The sequence below is a fragment of the Sebastes fasciatus genome, chromosome 23 (genome assembly GCF_043250625.1).
Source record: "Sebastes fasciatus isolate fSebFas1 chromosome 23, fSebFas1.pri, whole genome shotgun sequence".
Taxonomy (NCBI): domain Eukaryota; kingdom Metazoa; phylum Chordata; class Actinopteri; order Perciformes; family Sebastidae; genus Sebastes; species Sebastes fasciatus.
Window position 1 is genome coordinate 11,890,524 of NC_133817.1, and position 22,933 is coordinate 11,913,456.

The window sequence follows — 22,933 nt, forward strand, 5'->3', positions numbered from 1 at the left end:
CAAGAAGTGTATCTCTTACACTTAGCTTTGTGCGTTCCTACCATATTGATATTGATGTATGCTCTCAATGCTACAACTAAAGCAACTTGTAGTACAATAAAATGTGTTTCCATCATGTTGGTCTATATTTGTGTTTACTGAAGTGATAAAGAAGGCATACAGTTTTGGTTGCATTTACATGTTGAAGATGTCTCCTACAAATACTGTGAGAAAAGGGACTGTATAACCTCAGAGCTCCTCATAAGAATTCAAAGTAAAATGTTACTTTGATCATCTGAATAAATGCCTCTGACTCCTCTAAAGATTTTAAATGTATTACATCAGATACTTATAAATATATAATCTACTATTCATAGTCTCTCCCCGTCTTTGTGTGCAGGCTAAATCACTGGGGGAGCACGAATGGCGCTCGCAGCAGCTAGGGCTGGGAGGCCACCACTTCGAGAGCGACACAGAGATGTCCGACATCGACGACGACGACAGGGAAACGTTGTTCAGCTCCATGGACCTGCTCTCACCCAGCGGCCACTCCGATGCACAAACGCTGGCCATGATGCTGCAGGAGCAGCTGGACGCCATCAACAAGGAGATTCGGTACCCCCGACACACACTCCAGTGTTCATTTAATAGAAAAGGCCAGACGTATTGATCTGCTTCCTTTGCTTATTGTGTTCCTAATCCATTTTACTTCAAATCAAGTTAGCAATTGATATGTTTTTTAAGATCAAGTCCCGGAAAGCTGCGCCTTTTGATTCCGTTTTGCAGATTACTTAAAACGTTTCTGACTTTGTTTTGTTGTTGGATAAAGCCCTGTTTCCAACGGATAACTCTGTCTCTAGGGCTGCAACTAATGATTATTTTCATTGTCAAATATGTTAAAATATGGATTAATACGCTGCCTCTGACTGAATTGTCACACAAGAATCCGTCAAAGCTCACACTAAGGTCTCAGTTGTCTTTTCAGTCTGTAGATCTTCCCGTCTATGAACCAAACACTCCTCTTGTATGCGCGAAATGTTTCAGGAAATGTGATCTGCCTCTTGCTTGTTAATGCTGTAATTATCTCGTGCTGATAAGTATTCATAACCCCGGGCGCAACTTCACTTAGAGTCTTTAATTTCAAGGGTTCTTAATGCGGCTTCTGGTCTTCGCTCATTTACATCCCCGTCAATAGACACGGTGCCACATTCCCTTTCACGAAAGAGTTCATTCAAATCTGATGGCAGATAGCGATCACGAATGCGAGGAGTCGAGCTCGCAGCTAATTACAAAGTTAAACCCTGGGTGTGGGTGAAATTAATGATCTGACTTTTAGCCTTTTATCTCCTCACTTTGGCCTTTAATTAGTTTGTGCTATACTGTTTGTATTTAATGGAATTTGTTAGGCAAATCTCCAGAAATCCACCTCCAAAGATAAGACTAAACTCAGTAGCAGGGAGACTGATAAAAAAGAGTCAATTTTTTAGCTGCAAATGATCATGATTGTTACACTATATTGCAAAATCTTCCATGACCGACACATACTTACTGCCATCTTCTCTTCTTCCAAGGCTGATCCAGGAGGAGAAGGAGTCCACGGAGCTGCGGGCGGAGGAGATTGAGAACCGGGTGGCCAGCGTGAGCCTGGAGGGCCTCAACCTGGCTCGAATGCACCACCACGGAGCCTCCATCACTGCCTCAGCCACCGCCTCCTCCTTGGCCTCTTCCTCCCCGCCCAGCGGACACTCTACCCCCAAACTTGATCCTCGAACATGCGACATGGAGCGCATGGGAGTCATGACACTGGTAAGTAACCTCCTCTCCCAGCCCAAATACATATTCATAACCTGGAAGTGCACGAACAGTAGGTCACATCAACAGAATGATCTTTTCTTTAACTGTTAGAGGATAAGCTCTTGTTTTCCTCCGAAATAGATATTAACATTTGTTTCTAAAAAAGATTTCTGGAAAATCTACAAGTGGAATAAGACCGAAAATGTATTTAAGTAGGCATTTTGTGGTTTGTAAGTGAGCCTCATCTTTTAATTCATTGCACTTCTCCTTGTGGGTCACATATTTAATCATGAGGAATTTGTTTTTGCTAAATGTGTGAAGTACATTTTGAGTCATTTGGAAATATACCAAAAACTGTAGTTATTAATAAACTGCTTGGACAGCACCATCAGCCGTATCAGTATAATATTGTTGTCCAAAAAGATAGTGGTGTTTAGATGAAGAGACGATACCTGAGCTTGACCTTTTTTTATGCATCAATTCGTCTGAGCAGAAAATCTTTAACCCCAGAACACAAAGCGTCTCGTGCAACATGAAATTGGTCAAATCTGTGATATGAACCGATTTTTATTCCATTATACATTGTGACCTTTACAGTCACGTCCTGCGGTATGATTGTTTTTGCAACGCTAGAACACGGTATCAAGATGTATTATGTCACCGGGGTTCAAACTCATACAGACAAGTGGCGTCTGAGGATTCACACCAACCATTACATTACAAGAGCAACAGCTAGTGTGAGTGGGATTTCTGTGAGGCGCCGAGTTGCAAAAATGTGTCTGTCTCGGATTTTAGTCTTTGACAGCCAGAAATGTCCATGAGACCATGAGGGATTTGCTGTCCTCGCATCACACGGCAGTGTTTCATTAGAGTTTGAGTATAAGTCTGAGTGTGTACTTTCAGGGATAGATTTATTTAAGATGTATTTTTAAATTGTACCACTTTTGTAAGTACATAGAGATGCAAATAAATAGAGAAATGTATTGTATATAATATTTCTCACTCACTTGAGCAAAGTGTGTCCATAGCAGCTTATGCATCGAGTTGGCAGTTGATGCAAAATGAATAAAGGTAAGCCAGCTGTTCTGCCCAGGTTTTTAGAGTATCTCTGCATGTTAAGCCGTATAGCTAGAGGAGGACATGCATTTTTTAAGGCTTGCTGCATTAAATTAGCGTGCAGAGAAAGTCGTGACAGTCTTTGCTCTGTCAGCTGTCATCATGCAACCCAGGTGTTAAAGGGATGGCTTGCAGTTTCACAATAATGTGTTTTACAGCTCAGTTCCTCTCTAACTCTCTCCACGTTGACCTGAGGCTGAAACGCTCCAGATGTGACCAACAAGGAGACTTTTTTACTTTGAGAAAAATAAAAAAATATTCACGTATGTCCCCATAATGTACCAGAACAAGAGATCTGTGCAATGTGTCCTTTACCCAGAGGCATTTAATCCTATTTAAGTTGATCTAAAACAAAAACCATAATAGCTAGAGCATTCATTCTTTTTGCAGTTGAAAGCCAAGGCCTCTGTCTTTCGCGTTATCACATTGTACGCTCGTGATGACGCCATTGTGTTACGTGCGGTACAAAACGCGGTGACGCCAGTTTTCCCCACGGGAGATCGTCGTTTGCGTGATTCTGTTTAAATTGATGTAAAAAAAGCTCAGAAAAAATGAGCATATCTCAAAAATTAAAAAAAATAGGCATTGTTCAAATAACTTAGGAAGTGTTAAGAAATATTTTGTTCATGTTTCTACATTTAGAAATCTTTTGGATCGATATGTTTTGTGTTTATTTGTAAAAAAATTTGAAAAATCAGATTTGTTTTTAATATATGACACAATTTCAATTTTGTCGATTATTATGGTTTATTGACTGACATATCATTTTAACTTAGGTTGTACAGATTTTAGGGATATGAAGAATTTGAAAATACTCCAAGAAATGACATCACAATGAGCAAAAATACCAGTGTAGGCAATGGTGGACCATTTCTATTGCAGAATTCAAAGGGTTAAAGGACTAAGGCTTTGATTTTATTGATCGGTCAAATGACGTGTTTAGTCCTTCTTTGTTCCCAATGAATGAGCATCTAATGGTGTATGATATTAATATGAATGAGCCAATAGTCTTTCATTTATTATCAACACGGATGTCCATGGATATTGACGATTTCCTTTTCTCTGCCCAACAAACAGCCCAGTGATCTGAGGAAACACAGGAGAAAGGTACGCACCGTATAGTTTAACGATAAGGATGCTATAATGACACCCTGGATTGGATGAATGGGTGAGGGTTCACGTCTAATGTCACATTCTTCGCCGTCGCCCCTCAGATAGCGGCGGTGGACGACGACGGCCGTGAGGACAAGGCCACCATCAAGTGTGAGACATCCCCCCCTGCGACGCCGCGCACTGTCCGAATGACACACACACTGCCAGCCTCCTCGCACAATGACGCACGAGGGTAGGTGTCGCTTCATGTTTAGACTGATTATACCACTTTTCATTTAATTCATTTAGAGTTTTTTTTTTGTTTGATTACTTCTCTATCTTGGATGCAAATGATTTGCAAATGTTGTAAGATGTGATCTCGGTTTTCAGATGGTGTAGTCGTCTTTAGCGCTGCCTGTTTTTTTGCTTTGGATAGAAAATGAGACGGTTTATTTATAAGCTTCCAGTTTTGCCGTGTATGATTTTTAAGCACACTCGAGATAATCTGGGTACTTTGTCAAACTTAAAAGCACAAACAGTCGCAACTATATTAGATGAGTCTTCAGTAATTGGCGTGGATAAATGAGCTTCAAAAAGCAGCAAATACTTCTCGGATACTGCACAGAAAAAAAGACCACAACGGAGCAAAGAAAGTGAGGTGACTATTCTTGGATATGTATGAAATATACACTGAGGTATCGATAGGTAAGAACGGTCTGTTCTCATTATTTAGCCACAATAAAAACACTTTTTTCACTCTTTTTATCCAAACATTTCGACCCTTTGAGAATTAATCTCATGATTATATGTACCTGAAACCTTTCCTCATGCGTTCCGTGCATGTGTTTGTGTCCTCAGGATCGTGTCCTCACTGGAGGCTGACGCCAGCGCACTGAGCAGCGTCGCCAGCAGCCAAGACTCCCTGCACAAGCAGCCGAAGAAGAAGGGCATCAAATCCTCCATCGGACGGCTTTTTGGCAAGAAGGAGAAGGGCAGGCTGGCACATCTGGCGCACAGACACGTCATGCTAGATCCTCAAGGTGGGCACTGGAGGAGACCTGTTTCAACAATACTGATCGCAATATGCTGATAGTTCACCTAATACGTAGAATCTGCCTGTAGTGAAACAGGTGAGCTCACAGACAGACTGGGAGCCTTAATCAATCAATGTAGATACGATTTAATAAATTCAAAACACATATACAGCAGGGTATTTGTGTGATTTAAACAGCTGTCTATGCAGATTACACTTCACTAAACAACAAAAACAGACTAGAAGCGTAAAAAAAATGCGGGGGATCTCCGTGTGGATTGATGCGTTTAATAAAAGGAGGCGTATATGTTCCATGACGGACATCAAAAACACTTCTGATAACTCTTTCAGTGTGGATTGTTCGTCATACTAGTAGTAATAACATGCAAGACCATGTTCATGCATACTTAAGACAGGAACCAGATGCTCTAACACTATCAAATGCATCAGAGTCTGAGAAACTTTATGCATCACATGTATCATATCTGTTGTGAACAACATTGACTGTGATTCCTAATTTCAAAAATAGATATCACAATTAAAACTCTATAATAATCACCTTTCGTAAGCATGTTGAATCTCAACACCACTTAAATCCTAACAACAAATAAAGGGAAGACTTAAGCATATTATGTTAATCAGAGGAAAACAGGCACTTATGAAAACATATTAGTATTTATTTATTTCATATCATACAGTATCAATTTCAGATTGTATTCACTGATGTGTCCTGTGTTCCTCCTCTTCTCTCAGCGACCATGATGGACGCGGACATGGCGGGCCAGGACATGGGGCTGGGCAAGCTGGGAACTCAGGCCGAGAAGGACCGCAGGTTGAAAAAGAAGTAAGCTTTGTCCAAAGAACCGCATCACTAAGTCGCACAACGCAGACATCCAAATAGTCCCTCAGCGGGGTCTCCTCATACACAGCCAGCAGTATTTAATATATCTGCTTGTACAAAATGGCCATATTAAGTTAAGAGAATCCTTCTAGCTGTATGTTTTTAGACCTACATTACAGTATATAGTTACCTTTGACACACAGATGGAGGCTATTACCTCCACCTCCTGTGTTCACCTTTCCCTCTGTGAGAGCACCGACTGTACCGTATGCAATACCATAACCCACACTGAGAGCAGGATCGATATAAAAGCAGAAGCTGGATCAGTATCAAGGAGCAGAGATCAGCCTCACGGTATTCAGACACGCAAGCCAAAGTCAGACTATTGATCCCGGCCGAAAACCCAATTAATCTCGCAAAGCTACTTTGTCAATTTGGAAGCTATAGATGTCTTTCCCAACACTACGCACCGTAGATAACGTGTTCTGCCCCTGCAGGAAACGGGGGAAACCCCGACTCGCAAATCTTTTCAGCGAGAGTGTATGCGTGTGTGTGTGTGTGCATTTGCCATGCCCCAGTGCCAAATGATGAATGTCATTTGCTCGAAGTGCACATTGAGTTGTCATGACGAATAACTTTGCCTCCCATGTAGTCAATAGAGAGTATCGTTTGTTGTGCGTTGACAAATGTGTTGTTTTTCCTCCACTGCACTGACTTCTTCATAGCGGTGTCCGGGATTAAGGCCACACCACCACCTTGCATCTTGGCGCCTCCTCCTCCTCCTCCTCCTCCTCCTCCTCCACACTGCATGCCATTTGAGCTGCCTGCACTATTTTTTTCCATTTCAGCATCTTGATCGATCAGTACCGCTGTGGTTTTCTCCCTCATTGTCGGTGTGTGTTTTTTCTCTCTCTATCCTCATTTTGTGTTTTTCTTCAAGAAAGTAACGACAGAGTATCTGAATGTAACTGAGCATTTGAATGTAAGGCCGTGGAGGGGGTCTTGCTGTGTTTCAGTGCATTTTCTCATTTCCTCTGCTGCACGAGATGTGGTCAGGACTGCATTGTAGAAGACGACTTTCTTTTTTTTGTTTTGGACTGGTCTACAGATGCTCCTGTAAACGAATGTCTTCCATTTGTGAGATATATATGTGTGTGGGTGTGTGTGTGAGCGGCGCACGTGTTTTTGTTTAGATCGTTTATTGCCTATTAACTCATTAACATCTGTGTACTTTTGTCTCCCCGTCGCTCTCTCTCTCTCTCTGATTCTCTCCTCTCTAAACCCTTCCTCTCCCTCTCATCATCCTCTGACTCTAACAAAAGCGGGTAAGTTGCGAGGATGTATAACTGACCTCCTGGATATGACACCATTGTTTGCCCTGTCTGCCATCTCTCCTGTCTGTCCCCGCCATCCGTCCTCTCCCGAAAAAGACCAGTGCCAAAGCTGACGTCTCTTATCTATCGATGTATCCTCTCTATCCTTTCATGGCTGCTAACGACTCCATTGCGGTCTTTCTTTTTTGTTTCATTTACCATCTGAAGACGTTTCTTCCCCCCCTTTTTACAGTTCAATGGCAGCTGCATCCATGATGGCTGGACTGAGAATGTGCCGCCGCTAAAAAACTCGGGGCCCAATTTTTACACCCGGAATGTCTTCCTCTCCTTATATGTGTCTCTATCTATTTGTGTGAAATAACCAGCTGTAATATCTGGTTATGGGAATTGTCAAAAATGTTCTTTTTGTTTGTATGATTTTGTCATAACTGTTTCCTTACTTCCCTTTCCCCAGCTATGTTCAGTGGATGTATTTTCTCCATGCATTAGACCTGACCTGAACATAAAAACATGAGCTATCTCCTCCATGTGCTGGATAGATGAGACAGTGAATGTACCTGGTTGTGTTTGGACGAACACATTTCCTCTTTTTGTATGCTGTGTTTAAGTGCCCTTTCACTGTACTGAGGCCTTGGAGTGCTACATGTATATCATGTGTGTTACGAAGCCTACTCTTTTCCATTTGTCAAGTTCTTTGACGACACACTCAGGGAACGCATTGTTGATTCCGAGTTCTTGTGATGAAATGTGTTCACTAAGTAGAAAAAAGTACTGCATTGTTTTTTTTGGTGTGTGGGTGTGAGTTACGAGTGTGTTCCTTGGTCCCATGCTTCTCCATGTCTGGCCGGGTGTGGGAGGATTCAGAACAATACAAATAGCCCTGTGCACGACAGACAGAGAGCATCTATTCACCGCTCTTTGTCGATAAGGTGCAAATTTACAGGCAAAACAAAATACCGCTCAGCCCTCTTAGGTCACACTTTCAACACCTGCTAGATAATAAAAAAAAAAATCATGGAGCGCAGCCCAGACAGTGTGAACAAAAGTGACTTTTTAAAAATACCCTGCTGCATGACTCAAAAACTGCATCAACAAAAGTATCAGCGAGAAAAAAACCAAATCTCTCTCAGCAGAATAAATTCAGAGCGGCTGAACTGGGATGAGTTGGGCATTTGTGCTTAGATTAGCAATGTAGTGTCCAGGTTCACAGTACAGCACAGTGCCTTCCAGGTGCACTCAGAGAGCACATAGAGTACCTCCGCCAAGGATGTACAATCCTTAATGTGTTATTTTAATAAAAATGTTTACATATTTTCATTTTAAATACACAGTTACAGACAATTTACTTTACGATTCATAGTTACCTAACTACTGTCAAGGAATATTACGACTGTGCAAGGATTAATTGTGCCAAATTTTAAATTGACCACTGAGTTATAGGTATTTTATTAAGATTATAAATAGTGTAGGTGTACAGTATGACAGGGAGAATGTTAACGTCAGGATTAGGGATTTGGGAATGAATATATTCAGTGAATGCTCTCATAAATTCAGCGATACAAAGCCTGTGTGTGTGTGTGTGTGTGTGTGAGACTGTGTGTGTGTGTGTGTGTGAGACTGTGTGAGACTGTGTGTGTGTGTGTGTGTGTGACTGTAGCTACAGTTGTGTGATTGTCTGCGGCGCTCTCTGGCAGCACAGAGATGAATGATAAAATGCTGCCCTTTTCAACACTCTCAGTGTACAGGCTGGGATAGGAGATAAAATGTGTTTGAGTACTCTCCTCTCATGTATTATACACACACACAAAGTCCTGTACACGCAGACACGACGCCGTGACTGCAGGGATTTGTGCAAGCAGTGTGCTGCAGGAGTGAGGATGTGTTGTATCAGAGTGAGAAAATGTGTGTTTATAATGATGTACGAGTACATGTGTTCATACGAGGTCTCCTCTGTCCCCCGCCCTCAGACACGAGCTATTGGAGGAGGCCAGGAGAAAGGGTTTACCTTTCGCCCAATGGGACGGTCCCACAGTTGTAGCCTGGCTGGAGGTAAGTAGTCAACTGTCCGGAGACAACATTTTATTTGTTGGTTGATCTCTAACATGTTATTTTGATTGCAAATATACTCGAATGAAAGGTACTAAAGGTGCATGTAAAGACCCAAGAGCTTTACTTTTCCTGCTCAGAAGCTTCCTGTTGACTTGACTTACATGCATCCCACTGTTTACCATGTTTGTCTTTAAATAACGTGTAGAATAAGGCATAGAATTCAGACTAAACTTAGTTCCATTTGCCTTAAAGGGATAGTTTGGGTGTTTTGAAGTACGGTTGTATGCAATACTTTTCTATAGTCAGTGTATTACCTACAGTAGATGACTGTCGGCACACCCCCAGCCTGGAGAAACAGACAAGAGCGCCGATGGCGAACTGAGAGTAAAACGTATCTATATTGTTTTTGTCATTTGAGCCTGCTGGCGTTGGAAAGAGCATAGATAGGTTTCAGTTTTCTGTCGGAAAGGAGAAAAAAAGGTCTGTCTGACAGCAAGATAAAGCGGTGGAAATATTCTAAATATAGTGTACGCTTAAACTGATATCAATATTTTTAGGTGAGCCTTTCTTTTAGGGGGCTAAAATATGTTTTGCTGCCGTCCCCGTCCACAGCAGTGCATTGCTTTGCTCCCATGCCGGTACTCCTGTCTGTTTCTCCAAACTGGGGGCACGCCAACCGTCATCTACTGTAGGTAATACACTTACTATGGATTTAAGTACCTCATACAACCCCACTTCAAAACACCCAAACTATCCCTTTAATGTTTACTAGGCATTAAATGTCATATTACATGGTATTTGCCTTCTGTTTGACATCAAACGTTCACTGTAACACATATTTGATTTGGCTAAATAAGCCATTTAATAAACAGTAATTGCATTTTTTTTAATAATGTAGGTTTGCTTAGATCCATTATGAGTCATTTCAAAAATGAGTATTAATATTTAGTAACAAAAGCGTTGATAAACCAAAACAATACCTTTTACAATTTTTGATGAGTCATTGCAGTGAATCACTCACTCAGCTCCTCTGACTGATATTTTTGGACTCACTGAACATATTGAAATACACAGTAGAAAAAGGCAAACTATAGAAACTCTACTGCCCCCTGATGTTCAGTGGATGACCTACAGCCATTCATGACTTCACCAACCCCAGGTGTGAAACAACATGTTGACTATCAAGGGACTAAATTACACTCAGGGTGGTGACAAAAATGCCACAACTACTGATAAATATAGAATTAAGTAAACTAAGATGAGATCTAGGACAACCAGATTTAAAGCAAAAAAGCCAAGAATGAGCTGTTATATCAGTCTAGCTCTACGTTCAATATGGCCAAACTCAACATCCCCGTGCTCCTTTCTCTCCTCTCCTCTCTGTGTGGTAAAGCTGTGGTTGGGAATGCCGGCCTGGTACGTGGCGGCGTGTCGCGCCAACGTGAAGAGCGGAGCCATCATGTCGGCCCTGTCCGACACGGAGATTCAGAGGGAAATCGGCATCAGTAACCCCCTGCACCGCCTCAAACTACGCCTGGCCATCCAGGAAATGGTCTCCCTCACCAGCCCCTCTGCACCGCCCACCTCCAGAACCGTGAGTTGGACAGAAAAATACGGGGAACATGGACGCAGACTAGAGTTTTAGTTGTACAAGCATCTGTTAGAGACGGAGCTGATCAGGAGGAAGAAGTCATCTCTTCATTTTGGGGTGTAGAAATGCAAAAAGAAGGAACTAGAATACATTTTAGGAACTACACCTATTTCTTGCTGAAAATTAGATGAGATTAATAACCACTTTAATATCTGTCTGTTCAATATGAAGCTAGAATAACTAGCAGCCTGTTAGCTCAGTACAAAGACTGGAAACTGAGGGAAACAACTAGCCTGGCAATGTCAGAAAGTAACAAAATCCAGCTACCAGCACCTCCAAAACTCAGCAATTAAAGTCTAAGAATGACAATTTGTGGTAATTAGCATGTTAATTACTGAGCTTTAAGGCCTTTACACACCGGGAACGTGACGAATAAACGACACAAAAAAGCGATATACTTGGCTGCAGATATTATATGTCTAGGGCTTTTATTGTGAAAGGTAAGAACTGCCTTTGTCAAGGTTGAAAGGAGTAATAAAGTTTGCTGTCTTGGTTCAGACTACGGAGCCTCTGTGTTTCATAAATATAGGGCGCAATTCAACCTGTTCCGCGCAACGTGATTGGTTGATGCCTTGTTTTCCGAAAAAGCTTTTTCGCTGTGCAATATTCGCTTTCTGTGTGAAAGTATTCATAACGAAAATAACAGTGTGTAAAGGCCTTTAGATTTTGTAGCATTCGGACAGAGCCATACTAGCTGTTTTCCGGTCTTTATGCTTGGTTACGCTAACAGGTTACTGGGTCCAGCTTCATATCGAATATCAAAATCTTCTCATCTAACTCTCGCCAAAAAAAAGCGAAGAGCAAATTTCCCAAAAATACAGAACTATTCCCTTCAACTTCTCTAATTAAAAGCTAGAGCACTAACACCCCCTCCTACTCCTGACCTGTTTAAATGACTTCATTCTGCTGTTATTTAGCCAGCATTAAAAATAAATGACATCATCTCTGCCTCCAGATCAGCTCCGACAACTGTTTGTATGACTGATTGTCCTCTCTGCTTACATGCGCGACGCCTCCAGACATGATCGACACGTGTGTTGGCGGGTGACAGCAGACAAATGATTGGCAAACAGAGCCGTTAAACAATCGCACCCAGCACATTTTAAAATCCTCCGGTTCTCTTTGTGATGAGTAAGTGAATATTACAGTGGGAGTGCAGTTTTGTAGAACATTGCTCCAGTGTGTACAGTAGTTTAGCTCTCCAGTTATCCCAGTCGCTTTCACAGCTCCCTCCCTGTTGTCATGGTAATTGCATACGGTCTCTAAGGACTGTGCTGCTCCTTAATGATAGCGACTGTTCACACTGCAGAGCAAGGACTAATATGCTTTATACTGAAGGTACACATACACAGACGATGCAGACCATACATCACACCGACATGAGAAGTCGTGCGCCGTTATATAAACCCAGCTGAGAGTATTCATTAAAGTTTTTAAGTCTCTACACAATACTATCTAAGCATGCAGTAGTCATAACTCATGAGCTCCTGCACTTTTTCTGTCTTCTCCTTGTTGTAAAATAACACTAGCAGCTCTCTTTTACCCTCCCCCCTTCGTTCCCCCTTTTACCTCACCCTCTCATCGACCACTTAGCTCCACTTCCACACCTCATGAAACTTTCATTACAGAAGCATGCAACTCCACGCACCCCGAATCACAAACTCCCCCGGCTGTGACGGGCCCCTCCGCCGCCTGTTGTCGCACTTAAAAACAGGGGGTTAATTGACCTTGTAAATATGGTTTGACGTGTATGTCGAGCAGAAAATTGAAGGGGGGGGGGGATTTGGTCACTTTACCTCCACTATTACAACCGGATCCCCCCTCAAACATGCAGTGAGTGCTCTCCACTATAACAGGCCTGTGCCTTGCTGTGACTGCAGAATAAAGGGTCGGTTCACACAAAGCAGAAAAAACATATTTTCAGTTACTTGTAGTGTTTTTTTAGAGGCAGCCATTCAGATAGTTTTGGAGTTATCCGTGCTGAGATTTCTGCCTCCACCCCAATAAAAGCAGTTTTGATTGGAACTACTTTCTACTGAACAAATAGTCCCCATTATAACTACTGACCGCATGTTCTGTGGATTAGATCAGCGTCTCCCAACCTATTTTCCTTGAAGCTTAGCGATGTCATCACCCTAAAAGAATTACAAATCCTCAAACTAAATCTTCAATTTGAATAAAGTGATCCAGTGTATTAAATAAGTTAGTCTTTTTTTTTATTATTATCAATTTTCCTTAATGAATAGAATAAAGTGATGACGTCTTGACAGATTCGCCAATCGAATGCAGTTACATAATATAATCTTTTTTTTTAACAACTTAATTAAATGTAATTTCTGGTGTTGTTGGAGTGCTGTAATACCGCCCTGTTAATACAGGTACGGGCCTCCCGTTGTGTGGTTCAAGCGGGAGAGCAAATAGGTTTTTGACTGCAGTGAATGGGTTGTTTTTGAAAGGCTAAATGCTGTTTTGTTAGATTTTGCTATTAAGTAGCAAAAAAGTATATTTTTTTAAATAGTTTTATTTAGTCCAGTAAGTGTGTTATTATGATTTTAGTTATACATGAGCAAATCTAATTTTGACAACCTCAGAGCAGACAAATCCTGGTGCGCACACCCTGTGATCTTGGTCGCCCCCCCTAAGGGGAGCCCAGACCCCAGGTTGGGAACCACTGCATTAGATAACACTTGAGAGAAGTGTCTTTTCTGTAAGTTGAATGAATCAACCCTTTACTCGTAGAATATAAAGTGCTCCAGGGATGACGTTTGTTTTGTAGGCCAACCGGGAAGTTGGCATCGCCACTGGTTCCCTCGACAAAAAGCCAATGGGATTTCTCCATTGGGTTTTGGATTATTGCGGAATATAAGCTCTGTGGCGAACAAAAGTTTATGATACTTACACGTTTTGTTCAGCAAGATAATCTTCACAAATGAACACCACTGTTATGATTTTTAAAGTGTAAATGCAATCGCCAGAAGTAAAAAGCTGTAAAGGCGGACGAGTCGGCGTGATGATGTTTAGTAGTCTCATTTAGCCGTGTGGGGTATTTATCGATGTATTTTATGTTAAAATCTCTTAAGCTTCTGTTAACCACAGACCTTATTTCAGGAATCTAACTAAAAACCCATTGACTTCCAGTCGAGGGAACAGAAAGTGCTAAAATGCTATAACTCATTTCCGGGTTTTAGGTATCATTCCTGCAGCGCTCTATAGAAGAAAAGAGGGATGTGGGGTTTATGTGTCTGTTTGTCTTAATGGTTTGTGGTCTTCCTCGTTGTGCATGGCAACTCTCTGTTATTTGTACAAGTACTTGTCTGCCGAAACTGGGATGTCCTGTGCTGTTCTGTGTTGTGTTTTTGTCCTCTTCACATGCCCTTTGACCCCCTGGCGGGTTCGGGGGCCAGTTCATGATCTGACTGTGATGCTATAACACTATTGGCTTACAGTGGTGCTGCTCTTCTTCTTTAACACTGCTTGCCCCTCCTACCGGACCTCTACTACCAACCCTGCTGCTGCTGCTGCTGCTCTGTCTCTTGGGCTCTGCCCCTTGTAGCCGTCAGGCAATGTATGGGTGACCCATGAGGAGATGGAGACCATGGCAGCCCCTTCCAAAGCGGTCAGTCCCCCTTGTTTCCTTTACCGTCGTCCCTTTTCTTTCTCTGTCAGTCATGTGTGTGAGAAAGTGGATATCAGAGGGACTGAATGAGGAGAGAGACCTGGGTGGTGACTGATGGAGAAGGCATGCATCATTTAACCCCTTTTTCCTGATCTTATCAACACTCATTTTAAACTGGGTTTTAGTTGGAGAAGCCTCGGTCTATGATATACAAAGTACTGTATGTGTGTTTGGCCTGAAGCCTTCTGTTGCTGATGATGGCTCGGTGAAGTTGTGAGTCATTCTTTTGCTGTAGTTTGACTCTCCAGTCTGACAGGTCATGAATCATCAGGGCTAGACTGTTTTATTCCTGTGATAGTTACTAGTAACACTTCCCAAAAGTCACCACACACCACATCCCTACAAGTTATTTTAGCTTCTTTAGGTCTGCACGTCAGTGAGTCAGCCTGATTAGGCTGGATGTAAAATGCAGCATTTGTATCCAAAAGAAATAAAGAAAAAACTTCTAGAGATCTGATGTGCAATGAGATTTGAATTTCTACATCATTGTCATTTTTTAATTATGTGCCATGGAAGGAAGGTAATACATTTTGACCATCACATTTGAATTAGTACAATAAATAACCGGATTGTAACTCCATCAGTGCCTTTATCGCCATAGCAATATGAAATCATGTCAATTTTACAGGACTTTTTTATAGAAAAAATACAGATTTTACTACCATATATAAGAGCTATTACCCCTTTCTAAGGTTACTGCACTTCAGGACCTACAGTACAAAGCTAAAAGCAAATCTTATACCATTTTTCAGGACAGCGTTTTGACCCATTAGTAACCTATTTCCAAACTATAAACGCAAACTGCCAGCCCATATCTGAGGGTAAAAAAAAAAGTCCCCCCCTGGAGAACAATTCACACACCATTTAGATTTAAGCCTTCTTCCCTTTTAACTTTCCTCAGCACTCAGCAGCTACTCCCACAAGCCTTTTACCATGTCTTGAAAGCACCTTGCCGTTAGTAAAAGGTATCTGAAAACGTAGCAGAGGTTGGTCTCTTAGCTTTTTCTCTTAGATGTAGGAGTACTACGACCAAACTCCGCTTTGGGTATTAAAAAACATATTTAGCAGGACCTATTTTTGACACTTTTGATAGTGAGAGTAGCAAATAAAACGGCTAAATCGTGTAATAACAGGCTGCTTCAATTGAACCCTTGTTCATTCAGCATGCACTGTGTTGGGTTTAACATCCTTTAAGGGACATTTGGGTGCAGCTGCAGGATTTGTTTTGGAACAATCAGATTACAGTTGGCCTTAATTTCCTGTCATAAGTATTTTCTTTTTCCTTGTTTCAATCAGAAGTCAGACTCTGAAGAGGGGAGCTGGGCACAGGTAAGGGGAATCCCTGCTGGTTTTATTTCTTGCATTTGTCCTTTTAAAGTTTGTTTATTAGCCAATATGAAACATGTATCCAGTAAAAGCATCGGTTAAGATCTCTTTTGTTTTGTGCTGACTCGTGTCTTTTCTATCAGACTCTAGCTTATGGCGACATGAACCATGAGTGGATAGGGAACGAGTGGCTGCCCAGTCTAGGACTACCTCAGTACCGCAGCTACTTCATGGAGTGCCTGGTGGACGCGCGCATGCTGGACCACCTCACCAAGAAGGACCTGAGGGTGCACCTCAAAATGGTTGACAGCTTCCACAGGTACTGGACTCACCTCAACCTGCCTCACGGTGACCGTCAGCAGAGAGCATCAAGAATACATTTCATAGAATCCCTGTATAAAATGTTTCTTTTGGTTTTTGTAGTAGGGCTGTCAAAGTTAACGCAATAATAATAATGCGTTAAATTTGTTTTAACGCCACTAATTTCTTTAACGCATTAATGCAATCGATCTTTCAGAGGAGTGAAGATACTAGGTATCATATGAAACTACAAAACCTAAGGAATCCATTGGTATCAACCGTGTCATACTAGCTTGTCGAGAAGGAGGTTAAGCAACACTCCAAACTTGTGCTAAATTTTGGCGAGGATAAACTTGCGTGGCCATTTTCAAAGAGGTCCCTTGACCTCTGACCTCAAGATATGTGAATGTAAATGGATTCTTTGGGTACCCACGTGTCTCCCCTTTACAGACATGCCCACTTTATGATAATCACATGCAGATTTGGGCAAGTCATAGTCAAGTCAGCACACTGACACACTGACAGCTGTTGTTGCCTGTTGGGCTGCAGTTTGCCATGTTATGATTTGAGCATATTTTTTATGCTAAATGCAGTACCTGTGAGGGTTTCTGGACACTATTTGTCACTGTTTTGTGTTGTTAATTGATTTCCAGTAATAATATATGCATACATTTGCATAAAACAAGCATATTTTCCCACCCCCATGTTGATAGGAGTATTAAATACTTGACAAATCTCCCTTTAAGGTACATTTAGATTAAAAAATGTGCGATTAATTTGTGATTAATCACGATTAACAATCATGCAATTAGTCGGGATTAAATATGTTAATCAATTGACAGCCCTAATTTTTAGATAGGGGATGGTTTCAGTAACTCTTTCTGTTTTGGACGTATTAGGCTATTTTTTCGTGTTCGCAAACAGATGACAAAAAAGTTTTCTCCATGACATGACTGTGTATATGTGTGATTTTTCTAACACCAGAACAAGTTTACAGTATGGCATCATGGGTCTGAAGAAGCTCAACTATGACAGGAAGGAACTGGAGAGACGCAGGGAGCACAGCCAGCACGAAATGAGAGGTGAGTGTACCCAAAATGGAAAAAAAAAACGATCATCATAACAAACCAAAATAAGATGCTAGAAATGAATAAAAAAAGAGATCCGGCTCTGAGATGAGATTTCTGTGCTTGTGTTGTCTGCAGATGTACTGGTGTGGAGTAATGAGCGGGTCATCCGCTGGGTGCAGAGCATAGGCCTGAGGGACTACGCCAACATCCTGCTAGAGAGCGGTGTGCATGGAGCTCTGGTCGCCTTGGATGACAACTTTGACTACAGCAGTCTGGCGCTGCTCCTCCAGATCCCCAACCAAAACACTCAGGTACTCCAGCTACGCCAACACTTGCCTTGATCAAACGTTAAAACGATGATAGATACATTTGTTTTCTTGCAACCTGTTTTGAATTCAAAGTAAGGTTAGACACATGTTTTGCCAAAAAATCAGATGTCTGGTCTAAATCACATGGTCTGACTATCACTTCATAGCTTTTCCACACTCATTGTGAGGGGAACATTTTTAATTTGTTAACGTTTTTCTATGGCACCGTCAAGCCAAATTTAAAGGTGCTGATTATGGCCAGAAATATCATCAGTCACCAGCTTCAGTCCAAAAGTAGAGGCATGTTGGTATCAGCCTTCAAAAAGCTGGTCCAATCTAAATCAGAACATGCAGATTTGCCAACTGTCACTCTGGCACGTTGCCCTGTGAATTCTCACTGCTTATCTCATCCATACTCAGGTAAAATGGATATGCAGCGCGAATAATGTAATGTGTCAGCTGCCTCTTTTAGCATTCTGCTAAAAATAGCTGGCCTTGTGGAAATCAGAATGTGTTGGGTATTTTTCTTTTTTTTTCTTTCCTCAGGCACGTCAGATTCTGGAGCGAGAGTACAATAATATGCTGGCGCTGGGCACCGACAGGAGACTGGATGAGGTGAGCTCAACTGTTAACCGTTAATGTCACCAAAATGTCATGATAAATATAGCATATTAGTCAGACCACATATTTCAGACCACTCGCAACAATTACACTTTTACCAACCCTGTACTCAAGATGGTTAAACCTAATTAATTAGCTCACACTGTCAAGTCGAAGATGACTATTTATATATTTTTTTATTTTATTTTATTTTTTTATTTGTGTACACATTTTAAAAAAAAAATGTTGAAACAATTTCAGAAACTACTCTTTACAATGTGGAAAACTCCAATAAAATGAGAAAAAAATCATAAAAAAGTCAGTATAGGTTGTCATAAAAATGTAAAAAAAAAAGGTCATAATATATTGTATCATAAAAAAGTTGTATAGTATACCATAAAAATGTGGTTTCTATTGTGTCTGTAAATCAGACCAGTTAAATGAAGCTGCCCCAACATTGATGCACTGAAAGCATAGATTATGTATTTAAATGTCTTCGACTGAGAGATTATGTGATTAAGATGCATCTATTCACGATTAGAGGGCCAGCCAGTACAATAGCAGTAATAATAGTTGTAAATAAAGATGCAGGAGTCCTATTTGAAAGAATTGAACTTCTCCCCTACAGCACGGTGACCTAAATTTCCCAGTATCCCAAATTTGGCAACATAAAGGTTTTGAAAATAGACTTAGTAAACCTTCTCACAGCTAACGTCGACAATACAACATGTCTGCACACTCAAAGCAAGAGAAGTGATTTTCTTTTTGACTGCATTGGTCCTTGTTAGACATGTTTTGCTTTTCCTTCCAATCAATTAGGCCTTTTTCATATAAGTGGTTTGATTTAAGAAGTTTTTTGCAAGATAAGACAATTTGTCGCCTGACATAAACGACCTCCTTTAACACGTTGTCACTTTTAAATAAAGCGAATTTGAAAGGGAAGTGTATTCCTACCTGATTTATGAACTGTATATCTAAGTTTCACAATTTGTAACTGTGAATGATATTTTATCTTTTTCATCAGTATGATGACAAAGACCTCCGAGGTCCATCGTGGAGGAGGCAGTTCCCGCCCAGAGACGTTCACGGTATAAGTATGATGCCCGGATCGGCAGAGACTCTCCCTGCTGGCTTCCGTCTCACCGCCTCGTCTGGTCACTCCCGAAGATTGCCCCCCGAGGGTAAGTGCCTGCATCTGCACCTTAATACATCCCTTGGCACACTGTTAGTTTTTATATTGCATGAAATACTGTTTTCTGAAAAGTGTCTTTCAAAGGCAGCTACAAAGCTGTGGTTAAAATCCACCTGTTGCACTGGTACATCAAAGCACCACACCTGAGGAGTAGCTGCCCCTTGCTGTCTTTGTGACTCTGTCTCTTGTTCTCTCTGACTCTGTGACGGCTGCTCCGCAGTACTATATGAGGCGCTGGATGACAGTCCTGACGACATGTATTTGGATTGGTTTCAAGGTCAGCTACGCCCCTTTTGAGGGTTCTGGGCTTGTTGGCCCTGCGTGTCTTATTATTCCACATATACTCCCTCCTCTTCACATGGTCTCTGCCAACCACTGTCCGGCTGTATCTCTCCTTTTCTTTGTCGTCTTTCACCTTCGCCTCTCTCTCTCTCTTTCTCTACTACTCTTGAATCTTTGATATCCAACTACAAGGGCGTTGTTTTGCAAAAGTTGCAAAGTAGTTGTGTTTAGTCACCCTGGTTGTTAAAAGCTACGGGGTCAAGTTATGGATTAAGACCCATGCTTGCTGGTGTAACCCTTGAAGTTACAGTTAATTAAAGCAGCAGCAAAACAAAAGGTGGCTGAGCGGTGCTATGTAAGTTGGCCTGAATCAGGAGGTTTACATAGGTGACAGTACGTCTTGGATGTCTCAAGAACTCAAACTGACAGTTTGCGTCATTCCTCATCCCTCTGCTGTTAAAAGAGGACACTGGCTGAAATGGGCTCTCATTAAAGGATCACTCCAGATTATTACAACTTGGTTCTCGTTTTTGTAGTTTCGGCTATCATTTCAGTTTGTTGTACTCCAAAGTAATGAGATCTGGGAACACAGTGACATTGCAAAGAAACACAATCAGACAGGTTATAAACAATTAAGCCAGCTTATCTAAACCTCCGTGACGGTAACGTCAAAGCTTCCTAGTGCAGGAAGTTAATTTACGAATTTACGAATTTCATTACAATGGATCGTTTGGACAAACATTTTATCGTTTTCTCTTCCTAAATAGTACTTCCAAAATGGGGGGGATTTGTTTAAAACCTGTATGATCGTCTGACTGTTCATGTATTTTGCCCCTTCAAATTTTCCTAGCGATGACGCCGCTTTCCCAGATCTCAGAAATTAACTTGGCTAAGTTCAAAGTTATTAGTACCAATTGGAACTGTGGCCAAAACTACTAAAATAAGACAAAATAACTATAACTAATAATAGCTTTCAACCACATTATTAGTAGATTTAGTTGTCTTGGAACTGCACATGTTTAAACTCATGATTATTAGCACCTTGAACTGTCAGGATCATCAGAATCATGAAAAGTTTAAACTAAGTGATCATTAAATCGAGATTATTTAGTCAACTACTGCTGTTTCCGAGGTCAAGAATGAACAGTAAAGCTCAAAGATCTAAGTTGTAGTGAACTGGAAATGATTGTTTAAAGGGATACAGAGTGTACTAGCAACTGTGTCTTTACAAATGATGCCACCAGAGTTGTGATACATGACTGGAAATCATCCCTCTGCACTGATTTTGGCCAGTGTTCTCCTCTAACAAGGTGTTCCTAGTGACACTGAAACAGCCTTCCTGTGTTCCTATGTCTCTATTCTCTGTACTCCTGGTCTGTGACGTCCACAATACACTCAAAATCTTGTTGCTGCTATTATCCACTCAAAATTACGACTTCCTTTGAGTGCCTGATACATGGCTTTCTCTTCTGAGGGTGATACAACAAGTATTCTCCGTTGTGTGAGCAAAGTGTTTTGCTTGTGATCTCACGCATCCCTATTGAGGACGTCTTATCTCGTGGCACATGTTTTTGGGGTGGTGACCGAGTGGAGGAATGTTTCCTTCTAACTCAGTCTGATGAAGAGGAGCTTTAATATTTCGACTTATAGATCTTTCTCTCTCGCTGTCTCCCCCTACAGTTGGACCCTCTGCAGTGCAGCGGCTGGACAGCTCCACGGTGAGAACCTACTCCTGCTGAGAGGAGGAAGAGAGGGACGTTAAACTGTACGCTGTATGTAACACAACACAGACTCCTTGCTCTGTTCAATACACCGCTTTCTTCAAAAGTGCATAAAACAGATAATGGATTTTTTTGTCTCGTCGACTTGGCAAACATGTGCAGTGTTTTTGCCAGGTAACCGTGATAAGGTGATAGGAGACAGAAGGACTAGCAGCGAGCCACCGTCTCGTCGTGATGTCTCCCCTTTAATGTCTGTCCAAAAAAGATGAGTCAGGTTTGGTCTAAACTTTAGAAATCTGCTTCAAATACATGAGGAGTTCAATACCTGACACAGGGACTAGAAAAAGTATTAAAAACTGTCATAGTAAATGTCAGGGAAATTTATAAAAAAGACTCAGTATATTATACTATGTCGAAAAAATGATTATGAAACTTTTGAGACTTTTTTTTCAACTACCAGCGAACCACCGCTGTATAGCAATACAGTACATGCTATTCTATGACTTTTTTTCGACATGCTATACTATGATTTTTATTTGTCGACATACTATACTATGACTTTTTTTGACATACTATGCTATGACTCATTTTCTATTTTATCACATGCTATACTATGACTTTTTTTATTTTTTCGACATGACCGAGACAACTAGATCGTGGGTACAAGCTGCCGAAATGGGTTTTCTCAGGAGGGTGGCTGCCGTCTCCCTTAGAGATACGGTGAGAAGCTCTATTTCGTAAAAAGTCATAGTACAGTATGTTGAAAAAAACCCAATATTGATAGTATGATGACGAAAAAGAAAAGAAAGAAAGTCATACTATATTATGTCATAAAATAAAAAAAAAGTCATAGCATAGTATGTCGAAAAAAGATATAGTATAGTATGTCGGAAAAAAAAAAAAAGTCATAGTATAGAATGTCGAAAAAAAAGTCATAGTATGTCGAAAAAAAAAAGTAATACAGTATGTCGAAAAATAAAAAAAAATCATAGTATAGTATGTCAGAATAAATAAAAAATATGTCAGAATAAATAAAAAACATAGTATAGTATGTCGAAAAAAATAAAGTTATATTATAGTGCGTGAAAAAGTCACAGTATAGTATGTCAAAAGAAATTCCAACAAAAGTCATAGCGTAGGGTGTCAAAAAAAAAAGGCCATAGTATAGCATGTTGAAAAAAAGTCATAGTTTAGTATGTTGAAAAAAATAAGTCATAATATAGTATGTCGAAAAAAAATCATAAAACCGTCTTAGTATAGGATGTTGATAGTCATAGTCTAGTATGCCAAAAAAAAAAATCATAGTATAGTATGCTATGAAAATGTCATAAAAAATTCAAGGTACAATATGAAATTGTTTTGTAGTTTAACAACAAACATCCAAATCCATACATCCTATTTAACTATGATTATAATTGTCTGCACCTCTCACAATATACGCACACAGTGACAGGTGTTACAGTAGGTAAGGCTGAAATCAGTGCATTTACCAGTTTAGGCATCGGGCTGCAGTAAGTACAGACAAGAAAACCTTTAGTCCTTGACCAGTATCATTATAAGCCTCTAAAA

General features: G+C 40.8%; 1 protein-coding gene across 12 annotated transcripts in view; it reads left to right on the forward strand.

Annotated features, from left to right (window-relative positions):
* ppfia2 (PTPRF interacting protein alpha 2) overlaps positions 1 to 22,933 on the forward strand; it is a 214,792-nt gene that overhangs the window by 190,307 nt on the left and 1,552 nt on the right. For 5 of the 12 annotated variants that reach the window (XM_074625823.1, XM_074625825.1, XM_074625826.1 and 2 more), the window contains 17 exons: positions 380 to 594; positions 1,551 to 1,785; positions 3,967 to 3,996; positions 4,104 to 4,234; positions 4,840 to 5,021; positions 5,768 to 5,858; positions 9,157 to 9,238; positions 10,632 to 10,832; positions 14,443 to 14,505; positions 15,862 to 15,894; positions 16,035 to 16,210; positions 17,176 to 17,273; positions 17,397 to 17,572; positions 18,116 to 18,184; positions 19,194 to 19,350; positions 19,582 to 19,638; positions 21,324 to 21,415. In XM_074625823.1, the coding sequence (XP_074481924.1) occupies positions 380 to 594; positions 1,551 to 1,785; positions 3,967 to 3,996; positions 4,104 to 4,234; positions 4,840 to 5,021; positions 5,768 to 5,858; positions 9,157 to 9,238; positions 10,632 to 10,832; positions 14,443 to 14,505; positions 15,862 to 15,894; positions 16,035 to 16,210; positions 17,176 to 17,273; positions 17,397 to 17,572; positions 18,116 to 18,184; positions 19,194 to 19,350; positions 19,582 to 19,638; positions 21,324 to 21,382 (2,055 nt within the window). In that variant the 3' untranslated portion in view covers positions 21,383 to 21,415. Of the gene's footprint in view, positions 1 to 379; positions 595 to 1,550; positions 1,786 to 3,966; positions 3,997 to 4,103; positions 4,235 to 4,839; positions 5,022 to 5,767; positions 5,859 to 9,156; positions 9,239 to 10,631; positions 10,833 to 14,335; positions 14,506 to 15,861; positions 15,895 to 16,034; positions 16,211 to 17,175; positions 17,274 to 17,396; positions 17,573 to 18,115; positions 18,185 to 19,193; positions 19,351 to 19,581; positions 19,639 to 21,323; positions 21,416 to 21,538; positions 21,639 to 22,933 lie in introns of those variants that run through there. The other 7 variants (XM_074625827.1, XM_074625831.1, XR_012592697.1 and 4 more) reach the window with 6 other exon arrangements.